The sequence below is a fragment of the Dicentrarchus labrax genome, unplaced genomic scaffold (assembly GCF_905237075.1).
Source record: "Dicentrarchus labrax unplaced genomic scaffold, dlabrax2021, whole genome shotgun sequence".
In the NCBI taxonomy this organism is placed as follows: Eukaryota; Metazoa; Chordata; class Actinopteri; family Moronidae; genus Dicentrarchus; species Dicentrarchus labrax.
The window spans coordinates 22,973,155-22,992,887 of NW_026136706.1; the positions used below are offsets into that span (position 1 = coordinate 22,973,155).

Sequence of the window (19,733 nt, forward strand, 5' to 3'; positions counted from 1 at the left end):
TGACTTAATCTCTGAACGAATTCAATCACAATTACAAACACTGCTAGACAGGTGGATTGTAATAAGTTGAATGCCAATTAGCAGTAGTTACAAGCTTTAAAAACCTGCCTGGCAATCACAACTTTTGTATAGCTGGGTTTCCATAGCAACATAGCATGGCTTAAAGTGCTCCAAAGAGGCTAAATTACTTTGTGGCCAAATATGTGGCTGCCAAGTGAAGATTAAATTACCCAGATTTGAAGGTTACATTTTTTTACATTGTGTAGCATTTATTGGCATCTAGCGGTGTAGTTGCAAATCACAATTCCCTCGCTTCACTCTCCCCTTCCAAGCACGAAGGAGAAACTATGGTGGCTGTGAAAAACGCGAACACACAGCCAGTGTTTGGTTTGTCCCTTAGATAATGATTCTTATTTTCAGGAGATTATACACTAATGAAAACATAGTTATGAATATTATATTATATTTCAGCCAATAGATACTCCTAAATGTGACAAACTGGACCTTAAAGCCCCTGAAAAACCTTAATCTTAATTATTTATCTTAAATACTAAAAATATGTGAAACATAAAATCTGTGAGATGAAAAATTAATCGTGACACTCTTTTTAAACAGCAGAGGGCGCTATCTACTTTTGACTTTTGTTTCCCATAAATGACAGGGTCATATTTTCAGTTTAACTTTGACAAAGAAAAGGAAATATCTATGTACATTTGCATTGAAATATAGTTTTCAGATTTTTGTCTAAGAAATGAAGGAATCGTAATTTGTCTTCAATCTCATTTTGTTTTAAAAAAAACAATTCAGATTGTGAACCCAGGATCGTGAAGTGTATCAAATCAGGAGTTGAGTGTATCGTTACATCCCTATTATTAAGGTTTAACCATTCACATCCGGACTGTTTGGTTGTGGCAAACAGCCCCACAACTGTCTGACTTTTATTCAAACCAGCACAGACACAATTTCGATTAAGATTAAAGTCTCTTCTCATCAGGTGCTTGTGTCATTTCATCTACCCCCTTTATTGTCCTGGAGTGTTTGATGTATCGATCTATATCGGGGAGTTTATATAACCTTGCAGAACAGACTTCTGAGACTTTAACCAACTCTGCTAGACTTTTATCAGGATAGACAGGCAATTTTGTAAGTATTTATATTAAAATGTGTCTGCAAGCATTTTAAAGCTGAACTGAAAATCAACAAACTGCAGGTACTTTTTGTGCAGTACAGGCCTTACAGCTTCCTCTAGGTACAATTATTTAATGTTACAATCTATGCTCTTTTAAGCAAATTGGGTTAATGCTACTGATGTTAATGTGCTTTCCACTAATGCCTTTTTGGCAGCATCAGTGTTTGTGAGTTCACAAAGTGAGCTCACAGCAAATGTCCCTCAAAAGAAAACAGATGTGGTTCATACAGTTTAAACACAGCATCAGTGTAATCTGATCTCTAACCTCAAACCTGATTTTGTAGTGGTCGTTCTGGCCCTCCACCAGTCATTAACAGTGCTAATTACATTTCCTTTCAGGGCTCGTGTTTGTTATTGATTTCAAAGTGGCCCACTGATTCAGGTCTTTCAGCCAACTGTATGAGATTCATCAAACAGACAAAAAGATACAACAAAGAGCATTATGAGAGGGAAGACACAGTAATGCTGAGATACAGTCACTACTCACTTGTCTTTGGGGTCTTCAAAGCCCTGCAAGACAGAAAAGAGAACAGAAAAGAGCAAAAACAGACAATTAGTTGGAAATAGCAACCTCTAGTGTTCGCTCAGTCTGACAGCAACAGCTGGGAACTATTCTCTACCTTATTCCAACCAGACTGGGCTAATTTCTTTATTTTAATGACGCGATCAACAAACCTGGCACAGGTTTAGAAATGTCTAATACAGAATATTATTTATTTATTTTAGATTTTGTAAATTATAAAGTAAAAATGCCAAACATGGGCTGGTTCCAGCTTCTCAAATGTGAGAACTGCTGCTTTTCTCTCATTTATATCTTTCTAAATGATCACTTTTGGTTCTGGAAACTTGTTATGGGCATTTAGATTTTTTCCCCAGATATTTTAGTGACAATAATAATAGACAGATTAATCAATATGAAAAATTACTTTTAGCCCAAGAAATCTCCAACTCAAAACAGCTCAGCTTTAACTTCTAGATTACTTATCTACAGTTTGCACATTCATTTTATTTAAATACCAAATAAAAATTTGATTTATACAAGAACATTTAGCTGTGGTATTGATGGCACTATAACTTCTATTGAATCACTGATACAAATCATTTGAATGCAAAGACAGACGATTATTTTCATTATCGATTCATCAATTAATCATTTTTCTGTGAAAATGTTTGTTACAGTTTCAGAGTCCAAAGTGACGTCTTAAAATGCCTAGTTTTCTCCGACTAACAGCACAAAATCCAAAGACATCCAGTTTGCTATCATTTATGACAAAGAAAATAATACAATTTTCATAGTTAAGAAGCTGGAACCATCACATATTGGGCTTTTTTTTTATAAAGAAGTGATTATCTGATTACCAAAATAGGTACCAAAATGGTCTTTCAATTCTTTTAATCAGAACTGGGGTTCAGCCCACCAGTGATCTATCTGATTGCACATCAGCTTGTTCAGTTTAATAATTATCAAATTCAGTGATAGCACTAAAATCTCAAACCTTCTTGGAGGCCAGGTGATAAAAAAAAACTAGTCTGAGTTAAAGATGAAATAAAACGGGAGGTTTGAAGGAAAAAGGTTCCCTGTGGCTGGAAACAAGTGAGCAGGAAATAAAAGTCAAGCAGGTGTTTGCTAAAAATGCTAAAAACATTTTGTATCAAACTGGGCTGAAGATTGGCACCACTCTATTCTTATCTCACTCATTCTCAGCTCTGCACAGCAGGAACAAACACAGACTGTGGTCAACAAGCAATTATAGAGGGGTAGAAGGGTTTCTGTTGCAAACATTTTTTTATTTCTTGAGATTAGGACAAAACAGGTGAAATAAGAAATGGATAAAAAGCAGACGTTTCCATGATTGAGCAAATAGGATGAGTTTCACTCGTTAGTTTTACTTTTTCTCTCTCCGAAAATGCACATGTCGCTGCCACTAGATTCTACCTAATTCAAAAATGTGTATCTATTCCTTAAAGGTTCGGTGTGTAGGATTTAGCATCTAGCAGTATAACTGCAGATCACATCTCCCTCGCTTCACCCTGCCCCTTCCAACCAAACTACGGTGGCTGCAAAACGCTCCTATCTAGAGCCAGTGTTTGGTTTGTCCCTTCTAGACTACTGTAGAAACATGCTGGATCAACATGGCGTAATCATATGGAAGGCGCGCAATGGTGGCTGTAGAAGATCATTCTAAGGTAACAAAAATATAATCCTAAATGTTACACACTGGGCCTTTAACACAATCATCAAATGTCTTTTTTTTTTTCATTTATAACACTCTGGACTTTTTTGTAATTTCTATTCATATTATTTGATAATTTCATGTATTTCTGCACATAATATATCATGTAATTCTACTTTGTAGATAATAAATATACTCATACATCCTGCATTCAAGGATTTAGTTCTACAGTGGATAATAAATCAATGAACAGAAGATACAAATGAATACAAACATCTTAATTTTGCCTTTTAGAATTTACGTCTTTTGTAGAGAGTTTAAACTGCTTTACTAATCTTACTATAGTTCAGTGAAATTGCACTGTAGTAATCATGCAGCTATAATAATAACTCTTTCCATCAGGAAATGTAATCTCCATACAGAGGTTGTGGCCCCTGAACCTGTGTCCGACAGGCCGTTCATTCATCTATCCATGTCCACATCTAACTGTATTACAATGAAGTGATGTAATGCTGCTCTCTAGCTCCCTCTTCTGGATAAACGCATCACTGTCAGTGCAGAAGGAACACAGCTGGCTTCTGCATGCAAAGACTGACGATTATTTTCATTATCGATTCATCAATTAATTGTTTTTCTGGAAAATGTTAGTTACAGTTCAAAGAGTCCAATGTGACGTCTTAAAATGCCTAGTTTTCTACAACTAACAGCACAAAACCCAAAGACATCCAGTTCACTATCGTGTATGACAAAGAAAATAATAAAATGTTCACAGTTAAGCAGCTATTTTTATTAAAAAAAAATGTATTTCCAAAACAGTTGCATTTTAAAATTTGTAAAAACTAAAATAGCGGCATTCCCACTCTTTGCTCTCATGCTCTCAGCATATGAGAGGAGACGAATAAACAGCAGCAATGGAAAGTACATGTATAAACTCCTGAATGCCTTATGAGTCATTCACAGTCCACTGCTCAGCTCCATCTGTGTCTGGATAGACAGAACAAGGGAGAATATCCATACAACACCCCTCACTCCCTCCCATTTAATAAAAAAATTCTCTCTCATGCTCTCTGAGCGTCTTTGACTCCTCACGCTCTACAACTGTGTGTCTACAGCTTGTTTTATCTTCAGAGCGTGCCGGTTGATTAATGAGCAGCGAGGAGATAGAGAGGGATAGGCAGGAGGATGGAGAACTGTGGCAAACAAAGTTGATGTCAGAAGCATTAATGTTTCTGCAAACTTTGACTTTGGCTCTGTGAGTCAGGGCGTAAAGAACACACAGACACTTTTGTGACACACTGATATTAGACAAACGATAGAAAAAAAAACACAGCCGCTGACGTGATGTCAGGACCAGTAATTGAATGTAGCTACTCCTCCAGGACGACAGGAGATAACAGTTTCTGAGTTTTGTACGCTGAGCAGTCTTGTGTTTCTGTTTTTACTGTAAAATAAGGACAATTGTTAATCACTTTGGCATCACTCTGTGTTTTTTCCTGAGATTTTGTGTTTGTGTTTCAGTAGATGGTGCTTTTTTTCTCTCTTCAGTGGGACTTGGAGCAGTTTCTACTACAAAAATGTGAAAAAAATGGAGGAGTTCCCCTTTAACATGTGCTTTCAATTAGTTAGTATGGAGGTCAAATAAATCAAATTACTTTAAAACTGTTAAATCTTGCACATGGATCAGAATTTGTTGCTGGGAAATACCATTTTTAATACAGCGTGTGTTAAATAGTAAAACTTATACAGAACTGTGCGTGCGGCCTGCGTTTCCTCACATTCTACCCTATAATAGATTCACTGAGAGCGGTGGGTGGACTGATGATATGAGAATAAACAAAAAAACAATTTTTGTGTGTCAGGTGTGGGTGCATCCATTCACTGAGTGAGTCACAGTTTGCAGCTGAGCAGGGAGAGCTACAGTACGTAAGTAAGAGATGAATCTTGATATGGTTACATCACTCTGCTGCTGCTACATTTAAAGCTTTCCCTAAATAATCAAATTCAGCCAAGGGGAAGTTAATGTTTAAAGGATGCAGGTCTTTTTTCCCTCGCCTGCTCAACTGGCAGCAGTGGACCCACAATCTGTTGCGGTACTCGCTTCATCGCGGCCGCCCACACGCTGCTGTTGTCTCTCTGAGTGCTCCTGAGAGCTTCTCAGAGCCGAGGTGAAGCGCGAGAGGTGGAGTGTGCCATGAAGGGCTATTGCCGCTGCTTATCGGGACCGCAGATCAAAGGATTATGGGTATTAACAATGTGTTGGCTTCATCACCAAATGAGAGCGGCGATGAGATATTGGCAAGAGAGTCAGCTGGCTGTGGCACTCTAATAACACCGACAGGCATAATAGCAGCTCTTCAAAGCAGAGGGTCAGGATACTTTGAAAATGACAATGACCACTTTTAAAATTTTCCTCACCATCCTCTTCATCTCCTTGGAGACCTGGTTGCCGCCCAGATGGTTGTAGAATGGACGGTCGGTCCAGTGGCCGCTGTTGTGGGTGACAGAATTGGTCCTCTGTCGGTTCATTTTGGCTATCATGGCCTTTTCCTCTTTCTGTAACAAAGATACAGAATATGGGTATTGAGATATATTCATTACATGTTGCAAAACTCACATAAACTCACAAAAGATAGAAAAAAAGAAAGATTATTTTCAGTTCGGCAACAACTGATTGAGCTGACAATCTTCCATCTACTGGACCATAATGATTTTATACTATAAGCTATTTTCTTGTACTTCACATGAGTATTAATATGTTGTGCTATTTTGCACTTTTTACCCCCTCTGCATTTATTTGACAGTGATAGTTAAAAAAACAAACATTTTGTCTTCTTTCATACAAGTGGAAAGAAAACGTCCAAAATACACATTTAGGAGTTTATTTTAGCACTTTGTCTATTTGCATCTGTATATTTTTCCTTAATTCCCAAAAAGTTAAAAAAGGTAAAATTAGGTAATGATCATTTGCATATTTAGACAAAACACCTAGAAAAACAAAAACTACAAAAATAATTGTCTTAATGTAAGTTATCAGCTAGGGTTTATGTTAGTTAAGTATGTAGAAAAAAAAACATTCTTCTTGCTGATTTGTTGTTTGTTTACTTATTTGTTTATGTATGTCACATTGAGGCCTGAGTATTAAATTGAGACTCCTGGTACTATGTTAGTAGTAGCAAGTATTTGTTTCAATGCAGGACTTATTTCTAATTTTCTTAAAGATTTGATTACTTCCATCACTCTCCACCTTTATTTCAGTGACTAGATATTGTATTACAGAGCTGTCAGATTCATAACTGTGACTTGGTTAGAAGATACAGACACTCTTTATTGTACATTTATAAAGCCCTTCAAGAAAAACAGCCTATATATATCTTGCATCACCTCAACAGTATAGAAAGAGTTGACTAGAGCTCAGCATTGGCTTATTTTGGAGGTTCACACTTACAGAACCAGGACTGGGGGAAAGAAGCAATTAAAAGTGTTGCTGCACTCAGATGGAATAAGCTTAAAGCTTTACCGGGATCTAAAATTGGATCACCTGATAAGGTTGTAATTGGGCCCCACCACTGACAGTACCTACCGTCATACAGTGTAGCTTCACTGAGTTGAAACAATGTGATACACAATACAGAAAATACAGTAAAGCCTTGTCTTTGGAGGTTTTGTCCCATATCTTTTTGTAGTTTCTATATTGGAAGATTTGATGGGATCATATTTGTAATACTTATTGCTATTGAAAAGATAATTGCAATGTGTCTTCCCAGAAACACTGTCTTTGTTACTCATGATGCCTCACTGTCAACCGTTCTAATTAGGACTTTTTCTGCAGTAGAAAGTAGTTCCGGTGTAAGCTGTCCACAGCGGGGTCTATGGGTCAACCAGGACATCGTTTCTGAAAAGGCAAGTTACTGTTATATACCATAAATGTCTTATTTAAATGCTGTGAGCATGATAAATGGAATTTTTTTCACCTTCATTGTATTTGGGAGGAAGACATCTCAGAGACAGACATTTTCAATCAAAGTTAAAGTAAAAAAATAAAACGATCTGCGTGACTACATATAACAGGCAACAGGTAAGAAGAAAATGTATTTTTTAATTTAGGCAATCTGATCCTTTAATATCACTGAAATAATTCCCCTGTTCTCTATTCTTAATGTAAAGTTCTTCTGAAACAGCTGTATCATGCTAGAACCTTTCATTCAAAAGGTGAATATCGTTAGCTTCACCAGCGATCTTACTTTGAGGTCATAACGGCCTGTTCCTGGCGTCTTGTCTCAAGAATAATGTTTTTTTTCCCCAGCAGGACATGATGACAACAGGTCAAATCCAAAGCAGCAGTAAACAAACATAGATGGCCATAGTAAAGAAAGAAAACCTCCTCCTACTGCAGACACCAACTTTAAACATATACTTACTCATCATACTGTGAGAAGCAGTAAATAAAAGCATCCACCTACTTTAATGCGGTATTTTTATGTTGAGAAAAAATAATTGCTTCGAGTGTTGTGTTAAAAGATTGTTTCTGGAGATACCATCTGCAGCTCTTTTATTTCTTACAGATATGATATTAGAATGGCGCACTGGCTCTAGGATGTGTTTTTCAAAAATAAAAATATAAAAAGTAACCAAAATAATGAGACTGTGTACAATCCTCCTTCTGTCTCACAGCAGGAGCAGCAAAATGAGAGGAAGATATCACTTCACATGACATGCTATCTATAGTCACAGCTTGTGATCCTGCTGGAGGACAGAGACAGCTGATTAAAGCAGTCCAGTCATAAACAAACTGGAGCTCATGCAGTGAAGCAGAGATGAACTCGTTTCTCTCCGAAACACAGTTCACATGGGACCCGGTTTATAAACAATGATATGTACAATATGGACTGGTGGCATGTTCTTTTTAAAAGATAGCTTAGATAGGAACAGCATTTTAATTTTGCTTATGATGATGTATCAAAATGTCATGTTCTTATCTTCAGAATAATTCAGCACCCACACATGGATGGTCTCAGTGGATTTTTTTGTGCATGTGTACCATCGGGCCTCAGCTCATAAGGCTCATTGTTTTTCACTGTTAATGATTTTTTACCAAAAAGTGCACATTTTTGAAATGCAATAGATAGTTTTTACACAGTTTCTAACCATCAAAAAGTTGTCTGTTGCTAGTGTTTTCAGCACATTTTACAGTATCACAGGGCCTGCAGTGATGAGGACAGTGAAGGTGAAAAGAGAAATTTAGGAGGATTGCAAACACTTCTGTTTATGTGCTGAATCAGACTCTGAAATCTCCAGAAGGCTAGCACTATAACTCGCATCTAAATAATGCCTTTTTTAATTTTATCTTTTAAATCATTCTTGCTTTTCTTCCTGTTTTTACCCATTAACATTCAAAACTGACCACACCCTAAACAGACAATAAACTAAAAATATTTTCTCTAAATCTAGGAATGCAGCTTTAAATAAAAGACATTAAAATAATAAGAGCTAAATATGGTGTATCTTTTTACATGTATCTTTTACACTTGGGCCTTTGCAATTTCAGACAAAACGGTTGACCGACCGTACCCTTTTCTGACTGCAGCCCACAATGAGGTAGGTTTCTATGTCGTTCTTCTTCAGGTAGGCGTTTCTTTCTCCCCCTGCTCCCGGCTCCACATCGTAGTCCCCATTCAGATAATTCAGAGTGGCCTTAGTGATATGGATACGTCTAAAAGTTCAAATAACACAGATACCACATAAATTTTCATTATTCAGATACTCTATATTCAAACAAGAGCACAAAATTCTGTAAAGCGGTCAATTTTAAGTTGACTATAACTGGAGACACATACCCAGCTTGGCCGCCAGCCTCCATCTGATTGGCTAGTGTGACGTCATTGGACCAGACGTCAAACTGCCACTTCCTGAGTCCCAGCACCCCACAGTGCACCCTGCCGCTGTGGATGCCCACTCGCATGTTCACATTCACCCCAGTCACCTCCCGTACCAACCTGCAAAAAACATTGAAAATGATGGGGACCGATTTTGGAGTGACAAAAATAATCATCTGTAAAATTACTGTTTAGAATTTTGCCTACATCTGCTGAGGTATCCTAGAGTACAGTACAGGGATCCCTTTCTGACTAGATTCTCTTGTTGATTAAGTTTCCATAGGCGGTGCTTTTTCTATGCAGCTTGAACAGCTTTAACAGCTAATCAGTTTCAACCAATGAAGATTGCTACTGGTTGAATCACCTGCTGTATGTCTACTGTCGGAAATAGCATCGCCTCAACAGCTTCTGGATTATGAATCCAACGTTGGGGTCGGGTCCCATACAGACCCTTACTACTCTGAATAGCATCAGTGGATACAGAAAATGGACAGCTAGATGAATTAATAGAGGGCAGGGAATAATGCTAACAGAGCAGAGTGAGGCAGATCAGCTGTGACCGATTAAAAACCTGGGACACTGTTGGAAAAATACTGAGGAGCGGGCAGGCCCTTCAGTACCAGACATCAGCCCAGAGCCTTAAACTGTAACTGTAACACTGATATTGGGTGACAGTTTGACTTTGTGATCATTTACAGGAGCTGATTGAGATATGAAAAAGAGCAGGAACACCAGCGGTTTGGATGTAAAACAGCAAAATATCCTTGAATAACAAGTGATGTTATTCATTACTGCTCCCACTGCTCATAAATAATTCCCATGAAATATAACTAAAACTGGATCTGGAAATCATCCATTCATCCACCAAGGGCTTTTCCCAGCGACTGTCCAGCTGCTGCAGATACTAACCATTTTACATGTTTTTTTTAATACCGTCACACGCTAACCAGCGATACCCTGTTAACCCCAGGGGCAACTTACGAGATGGCCTCTATCATGTCCATCCCCATCTCCACACAGCAGTGGGCGTGGTCGGCCCTCGCCTCTGGCAGTCCAGACACACAGTAGTAGCAGTCTCCCAGGATCTTGATCCGCAGACAGTGGTTCTCCTGTCAGGAAAGAACAACTTACTGGAAATGTCCACCAACTCATCATTTAATGTGATGGGTTACATAATGATTGGATACAATAAACTGTACAGCTTGTTCTGTTTATACACCACAGGTTCATTCATTCTTTACTAATATTGGCTGTCGTAGGCGGTGGTGTGGGACCTGGGATTTTTAGTATGTGTTTACTGTCTGTGTGTTCCTGCATAATTGTGTACTGAGGACCATTGTGCGTACATACAATAGTATGTTCTACAGTCCAACCGTGAAAAAGCATTATTATAATGATTTAACTGGATCAATGCAGCTGGAACGATGTCTTCCAACCACTCTTCGTGTTAAAATAGTGGCTTAGAGCCATGAATGTTCTCTTCCCTGCCAGTAACAACCTCAGCACTTTAAGCATGAAACAACTACTTGCACATATCAAGGATATCCTTAAAACAGGTTTCAATGATTCTGTATGGTTGGCATTTTCCACCTCAAAGATAATATACTTGTAAGAGGAATTGTTGCTCTCCTTATGTATATTATAAATCTAGAATAAATGCTATTTTATGATGAATTAACCGTAGTTCTGTCTGTTTAATTAGGCTAGAATTCACCCTTTTCCCAGGAAACGGATGTTATATTCCCAGGTAAGTAAGTCGTAATTGTACGTACTTGTTTCTCAGACTCTCAGTATAAACAACTCAAAGCATTATTTTCATATCAACAATGCATCAAATGACGTGAAGCTCATAGTGATGAACCCACAGAGAATTATTACCTGACTCTGCCACTGTAGCCACTGCATGCTACTTGCCCAGCACCAAATGTCAGTAAGTTACAGTATGCTGATAAGTTTACCTTATCAACGTGATTAGATTTAAGTGTTGTGCATTCAGCCACAGAGCTGATTCTTTGCACCTTCAAAATGCTGAGAAGAGAAGAAGCTGTATTTGCTACAACAAGACACTGTAACATGAACACAGAAAGCAGGATTTCTACAGTAGTTGCATCTTAGCATGGATTTGACACATTAAACACATAAAAGACCTATTAGCACCGTGTGGGATGACCATAATATGGTGTGTGTGTGTGTGTGTGTGTGTGTGTGTGTGTGTGTGTGTGTGTGTGTGTGTGTGTGTGTGTGTGTGTGTGTGTGTGTGTCTGTAGGGCTTGGGAGAACACTGTGTCTCATGATAGCCACCTGAGTATCTCTCTAGCACATGGCTCTGGGAAAATACAAAAAGACCCACTGTGTAAAGAGCATAGACAGAGAACGTGTGTGTAGTGCGTGTGTGTGCATGTGTATACACAGATACAAGGTACATCTGGCATGGACATTAAAGTGTCAGTAGCAACGTTTCTGGTTTATAATGCCATTATGCCTGTTTCACTTATAAATATTGATTAGCTCATATTTTCACCTTTCATAAACAAATGGCATACATCGAGCATTAGCTGGACAAACAATCGTGGATAAGAAAAAGCAAATATTAATATTCATGAATGTGCCATTTATGAAGCTGTGGTTCAGATGTTACAAATGTGCTATAAACACGTCTGGCTGTAGGATATTGATGGCAAATATGATGTAGATAGTTTGGATTGACCCTCTAAATGCTGGAACATGTGCATAATGTCTGTATTTGTGTTTGCATTGAATGATGATGATTTTTTTTTTATTTATGTATTATAAAACTGTATTTTAGCTGTCTTTAAGACACTTTGAAATGCTAAGAATGATGCTGAAGAGTTTTATCTGTAGTTTTTAAATTTAGTAAGTGACCACATTAAAATAAGGATAAAAAAAAGTACACAATAACCAGCTCAAGATGACAATGCATCTTTCTTTCTTTATTTTGGCCTTCCATCCACCATTTCACATAAAAACTGAGCTTACAGTGTGGACATCTGAAGTGGATGGTTCCCAATTGTCTTGAAGAATGAATATTCATCCTCAGATTATTTTATTTAGAGGCCTGGACAGTAGAAAGAGAGTAAAATGATCTAATAATTCATAGGGACAATCTCGTTAGATAAATCTCTTATTTAACGACTCCTTGGGTGGATCCAGACCCCAGGTTTGGAACCACTGGTCTAAATGAAACAGGACCATCTGACATGAGTATCTCTGATATGAACTATGCTATTGTTAACCAAATATTTCACAACCTTAGAGCTGTGTTGGGTTTGACAAACTAGATGCTGAGCATGAGAAGGTGTTTTGTAAACCTGCCAGTGAGGAACTGCAGTCAGTATTCAGTCAAATCTGACATTGTCCACACAGGCTGCATCAAGTCCATTGCTTTGCATTGAGAGCTCCATTCATTTTTAATGGAACAGCTTGTTCCCCTCCTGGTTTAGCAGTTGCAGTGTATTTCATGTGTGCTCCATGATTTTTCTGATCACTGTCTCAGCACCTCGTCTGCCAACTTGTATTTAAAATATTACGCTGATCACACTTTTGAAAGACAAGAACGATGTCATGGATTATTTCAGCTCTACTGTATATTACCAGTGTTTTAATAATACATCAAATATTCAGACAGTTGAGATGGTATAAATATCACAAATGCCTCAAGGTCTTATTTTCTGTGCAGCTACTGCTTCTTGATCCATGTGCTTCAAAACAGCTTTTCCTCTTCTAGTCCTCCTCATGTACAGGAGCTTGAAAAAAAGCCTCAAGCTTTAGAGAGACTACTCCTCTAGTCCTTCTCATATACCATATGACCTTCATGGAGTCCATGCTGCTAACTAATCCTCAGTGCATATTCACAACGTAATTCAGGCTTCAGGTTTTATCTGATCGTCAAACTCAGAAACACTCAGAGGTGAGCCTTGAACAAGGAACATCATGCACCAACTGATTCACCATTACACCATGAGGACAATTACCAGCGTTCGAAACACAGTATACTGATGAGAGTGTCCAGCCAGTCTACATGCATCTGTGTGCACACGTTAAGTTAGTCAGATTCCATTGCAACCACAGGTTAAATAAACCCACCAGACTGCAGGAAATGCAGGTTAATTGGGAACTATTTGCTGTTGTACAGTCCTTCACTACCATTTTAGTCATTATGTGCAGGATGTTCAGTGAGCCTATTGAGGTGAAAAACTTGAGTACCCTCAATAACTGAGTTATTCACCTCATCCAGAGTCATTAGAAGGAAGAGGTTCACCGGAAATGTGATCAGGCTCATCTGTCCTCCAATCTGATGTCACACATAAGTGTAACTGTGTATATTGGGTGTTAATTTCACAAGTAACACCCAAGATAACACAAGAGCTTGCCAGAACAATCCCTGTCCTTTTGTTATATGCGAATTGTTGAATTATTTCTATGTATTGTAATATTTTCTGCCCATTGACAATAATCAATAATTTACTAGCTTGCTATCTTAATAAGCGCTGTTGACATTTTAATTTGCAATGAATTGCGATTATTCTGTGGCCTTTACATACAGTATATGTGTGTGATGGCATTCTTACCGCTGCCAGCTTGTCAAAGCGGGCGAAGAGTTCATTAAGAGTCATCACCAACTCCTGTGCTGTGCACTGGGATGCCAGACTGGTGAAACCCTCGATGTCTGCAAATAAGATGCTGTAGAAACACAAAGACAAGAGAAACAGAATTCAATATACTTCTTTTCACCTGCCAGCAATGAGCTTTAACAGGAAGGCATAACCCATGGGAGCTTCAACATAAAGGACCAGTGTGTAGGATTTAGTGGTATCAGTTATGTTCCAAATTGCAACTAACTGAACACCACTCACATCTGTATTTGAAGACCTAGGAGCCAGTGTTTGGTTTGTACATTCCGGGCTACTGTAGACACATTTTGGTTCAACATGGTGGACTATAGAAGGCAACCAACAACGTCTGTACATAAAAACGGCTCATTCTAAGATAATGAAAACATAACAACTCCTATATTCAGGTGATAATACACTAATAAAATATACAAATTAATATTATATTCCATTTCTGCCAACAAATCCTGGACCTTTGGACCTTGATTACAGAGGCAAAACAACTGTAAATGTTCTACATAGAAGTATAAAATAAACAGCTATAAAAATCCAAGTGAGCTACATGCAGGTTCACCTACATAAAGCCTAGAGAAACATAATTCTAACCTTATTCCACTCATTTGGTTGCTAGTGCAACAACAACATCATGATCCCTCACCGCCTTCCCACATGTGAACACAATCAATTATGTTTGTTTGCATACTTAGCCAAAGCCAAAGGCCTACTGGAAATCAATTCCCTGTGCCAGGCCAGGTCAACATTCTTCAGAGTCCTCTGAAGAGACCAAAAACAAAACTTATGATTCCAGCAAACCATCTCATCCAACAAAAGGTGCCATTACGTTCCTTCACTGCAATCAGCGCTGTGAGAACAGTCTTTTCTAAAAACAACTCAGCAGCAAGTGCATGTTTGATGTCTGGTGCACAGAAAAAAGACTCTGAGATTGGAACCTGCTGGCCAGCTTTCCTCCAGCTGCTCAGGTTTCTTCCCACAGTCCAAAGACTAGTTACACTAAGTGGCGGCTCTAAATTGCCCAGTGGTGTAAATGTGAGTTTGAAAGGCTTAATCTTTCCAAGGTCTACCCCTTCTCTTGACAAATTACAGCTGTCATCTAAGATTTCTTCCTGAAAAGTGTACCTGCTTTGCGACAGCCCATAAAATACTTGATGTCAAAACTCATAAAAAAGAAACCATTACCAGCCTACACCAGACGAGAGCTTAATACAGGAACTGCAAGAGGTACGGGAGGGGGATTAAATGACTCCGGTCAAGATGTTCCACTGAAGCCATTGATGGAGGTGAAAGGTGTGAGATTGTACAAAGCTTCTTCAAGCACAGTCATGTCTAAATGTAATACAATGTAATCTGTACCGGATATAGCAATTGTGCTAATGAGGACTGGCAAAATAGCATGAGAGAGAGTGAGTGTGATGGACAGAGAGAGAGAGAGAGAGAGAGAGAGAGAGAGAGAGAGAGAGAGAGAGAGAGAGAGAGAGAGAGAGAGATACCTAATACATTTGCAAGTAACTTTACACTTCCTTTCCCTGAGAACAAGGTAAACTGATACAGCAAAGGTCTTTTGTGATTGAGGCATTTTCATTACGCTCCTAACACTGGCACAACAGCAGGACAGATGATCTCATCGGGCTGAATCATTTCTGTCAGAGAGAAACAAGGACAAAGGGACCAGGCTGGCAGGTAGAGACAGTAATAGGCTCAGCATTAGTTGTGGGAGACAGATAAAACCCACAAGCTTGTCTTGAATGGCTCAAGTTGTTCTGTGAAGCATCATTACCCTCCACCACACAAAGTCACATCTCGCGCTTGACATTTCTTTCTTCAATAAGCATATTTATTCTCTGGTCACTGGTTCCCTCCTGGGGTGAAACATGTGACGAACTTCATAAGTCAAACTCAGAAGGCAAGACCAGCCTTGTATCTTTTGCTACTGAATACTGCTTAACACTGTCTTCCTTGGAGCAACTTTGACAATGACTCACCTGAGCTTGACTCAGTGCCCTGTGGGATCTCCAGTGATTAAATAAACTTAAACTAACCTCCCAACTTAATCTGCTATCCTAATTTTGCAGTGTGAAAACTTGATTAGAAGGGCTACGTTAACAATAGTTGGTGGACAACCCTGTACAGTTGTCTACCTTTGGTCTGGAGCAGTTTGCAGATCAATCGGCTATAAAACCAAGTAGCTCATATTATTTAAACGGAGCACTGTCTTAATTCAGGCAAAACAGGCCGTTGATCTGCGTCAGCTGACTCTTTCAATCACACTTGCACAAGTTAACATGGCAGTCATCATAATCTGACAATATTCCCTCACTCTGATTATTCATGCCACGGCTGCTCTTATGCATGCTGCTTAGTCCCACCAGCTCCTCCACTGTAAGATTATTGTGATTCATACTCATAAATGTTCTTTAAATTACTGTGCCAGAGATAGCTCAGAGCTAATTTTCTTTAATTTAATACACAGGAAAATCTAAAATTCACAAAGCTCAAAAGACAAAGCCCCCCAATACCGTACAACAATGATACTAAAAGGGCTTTTTATCCAATTTTCCATACCGCCTTTGTACAAACACTGAAGTGATTAAATGACTGTTTCTTTAAACTGTCCCTAAGATCTAACTCAATAGGAAAACTGGGAATGGATCATAGCGTACATATCGTAAAATATCTTGGCATCAGAGTAGAAAGACAATTTCTTATTTGTCTTAAGTTTTCAATTAAAAGTCTTACTCTCTGTCTAAGTCTTTCTAACAGGAGATTACGGCATACCATTTATATTCAGGAACTATATGCTCCATCCCTTACCCCTTGACAAGAATATCCGAAATAGCTTAACTATTAGCATTAGCATTTTTATGTCTACAGCATGACAATCTTTAACTATAAACTATTGTAACTGATATAGGGCCAAACACTGATGCTTGTGGCACACCTATTACGCTCTTTTTATTACTATATTCTCTTAATATGAAGACATCTAGGCCAGTAATGCAGTACGTGTATTTCTTTTCTTTTTCTTTTGCCTTTATTTGGATAGTAACAGCCTGCAGATACAGGAAACTGGGATGGGGGGAGAAAAAGGGGATGACGTGCACAAAGGGGAAGCAGGTTTACCACATATTTCATTTTGTAATGCAGTTTGCCGTACCACTTTCATATTGTATTTAAATTGCATTTTTATCCATGAGTTGCATCACTCTTCCTGCAAAAAACATATTTTCTTAAAGTAGAATGAGCCATCCATGTTGCATTCATAGCTGGATTAGAAAATCCCGGGTTAACAGAGGCATCTGATATGTAATAACGTAATAACAACTAGCCAAACAGTATTGTCATTGTTTTGATTTTGATTGATTTTGTGAAACAAGATACTGCAACATTTTCCTGACTATGTACAAGTGGCTTTCTGAGTCAGACCCCTAGGAAGGACAAGAGAGGGCTATAAATAAACAAAGGCTTCAGACCAAACAAGCTCACATGAATCTCACAGGGTAGGTGCCTGCTACACAGCCAAGAACATGGTGTGTTTGTGCAGTATGTGTGGGCAGGGTGTGCGGGTGTTTATCTTCATATATGCACATACAAAAGTGTGAGTTTGTATTCTGGGTATGTGACGTTAATTTTGTCTGAGTGTTTCGGCAGGGTTTTTCCAGAGTTCACAGACTTTTACTCTTGGCTGCCCACATGTCAAGAGCACTAACATGTTCTAATGAACCTAGGTTTCAAGATGCCTAAATTTCCTCAATTTGGGCCTCAGGCTGAAAAGGATTAAGAGTCCCCACTCTGGGGTACACATTTCTGGGAATAATTGATTGTTTTCTGTGAACTGTTACGTGGGAGGTCGAGTGAAACCAGACACTTGACCAGTGTGTCTGAGCTCAGAGACGGGTCTGTCTCACTGGGTAGAAGCAGTGATGGTCAAAGAGGAAAGAGGAAAAGAGATGGAAGGATGAAGCAGAGGGAGAGGGAAGGTGGACATGCTCTAGAAAGACTGAAGGCAAGTGTGGTTATTACTTCCAAATCACAGCACACTGACTTGTGCCTTGGCATTAAACCAACATTAGTTATTATGTACCCCCATGTGTCTAAAGACAACTGGTTACTGGACTTAAAAATTCCAATTCATTCCAATGAAAGTTGTTCACCCAGAACCTTGTTTATCTCAATCATCTCAGATGTCTGCCAACAGTCTCACTGTTACCTCTTATAGAAAGTAGTCTATGGGGACAATGCAAGCAAGTGGAATTGCTGTGCCATATCAACTGCAGCAACTCCAATAAAGACACATCTTCCAGTGAGGTACTGTGTGTTTACTGAACTACAGTCAGAGAGCTGAAACTGGTAAAACCCTTGATTGGACTGAACTTAGGATGGGTTCATTTTGTGGCTTATAAATTTAACTTTTCCTTGCAGGGCAACAAATATGCCATTTATTTATTCAAAAATTAAATGCACTCACTTAAAAATGTGTGGTTTTTCACAAGGGATTCAGGCAGAGTAGGGCAGATCATTTCATGATTCAAGAAAACATATGTATGTTTGAAAAATATAATATATATAAATATATTTTTGCAGTGTAAAAGCTAGATCATGCTCTCTGTCTTAGGATGAAGCTATTTATAGTCAAACACATAATGCACAGATTTCCTGATGGATTATCAATCCCTCCCCAATGACACAGTGAAGCAGAGAGCAAGGCCACTTCCCACAGCCTGATGTAACATCAGAGGCGACAGTGGGTGGTGAGCTACAAAAGCAGCAGAGTGAGAGAGGGTATGAGAAAGAGACCTGAGGTCTTTAAGTCCCATTTAATCGTTACCTTGGTGATGAGTTACTCGTTAGTACGCAACATTAAATCCTTTCGTAAGTGACAGTGACTGCAGAGGAAATCCTGCACTGAGAGGCACTGGAGTCTCACAGGGGAAAGATGTCAGACATTGTGTTAGTTTGCATCTGATGACGCTGCAATGGGTTAACATGAACACAGTTTGTTTGATGCTGCGTCCTTCTTTGAACCCACAAGGATTTAAGGCAATCATTTCCCCAACTGATAACAACACAAAGACATGAAAGGTTTTGAAATGATAACCACAAAGTTCTGTGAAAATATGAATGCCTTGGAGATAACTCTATGATTCACTGTTTGTTTTCGGATCAGTTGATATTTTGGGTTTGGGATAAACAGAGCCTTTAGTGATCAATTCAAGAGTGACTGAGGACAAGAGACTGAAGAAAGCCTAAACACTCACTTTGAGGAGGAAAGCCAAATCCACAGAAACCATTAACTACTAAATGTTTGGTTCAGGGTGTTGCATTGCTCACATAAGCTTAATTCAACAAAATGAGAGAAACAGGCTGTGCATGCTTATCACAGATATCTACAGACGACATGTAAAGTACAGTGCAATACATTACGGCCTGTCAATAAAAACCCCTCAGCCATAACTGTACTCTACTCTTTAACCTCATGTAGGCAGAGGCACTGTCATTTTGCTATGTATAAAGCCATTATTGGGATACGACCACAATACTCATGTGATACATTCAACTTAAAAAGTGTGAGTGGTTATTCCATTTACTACCAGGACAGACACAAAGGTCACAATGTCTGCACTGAACTGAATTAAACTTAATGTTTACTGCGGGGGATATCCTGTTATAGTATATAAATATAATATTAGGATTTGGATGTGATTCATTTTTTTAGTTTATTTTTTAATTTACTGTATTGTGGGTTTATAATATTTTACTCTTTAATGATTCAACCTGGAGATTTACCATCTTACCATCTTATTTCACAACGCTCTGACACAGATCACCTCTGTTGGTGCTGCTTATCTTA

At 38.6% G+C, this 19,733-nt stretch overlaps 1 protein-coding gene across 2 annotated transcripts in view; it reads right to left on the bottom strand.

Moving 5' to 3' along the window:
* The window catches only part of adcy5 (adenylate cyclase 5), an 85,470-nt gene that overhangs the window by 17,112 nt on the left and 48,625 nt on the right, over nt 1–19,733 (bottom strand). For both annotated transcript variants that reach the window (XM_051404306.1, XM_051404305.1), the window contains exons 4-9: nt 13,826–13,937; nt 10,218–10,345; nt 9,198–9,356; nt 8,932–9,073; nt 5,779–5,916; nt 1,677–1,699 (exon numbers count right to left, since the gene is read on the bottom strand). In XM_051404306.1, the coding sequence (XP_051260266.1) occupies nt 1,677–1,699; nt 5,779–5,916; nt 8,932–9,073; nt 9,198–9,356; nt 10,218–10,345; nt 13,826–13,937 (702 nt within the window). The remainder of the gene's footprint in view (nt 1–1,676; nt 1,700–5,778; nt 5,917–8,931; nt 9,074–9,197; nt 9,357–10,217; nt 10,346–13,825; nt 13,938–19,733) is intronic.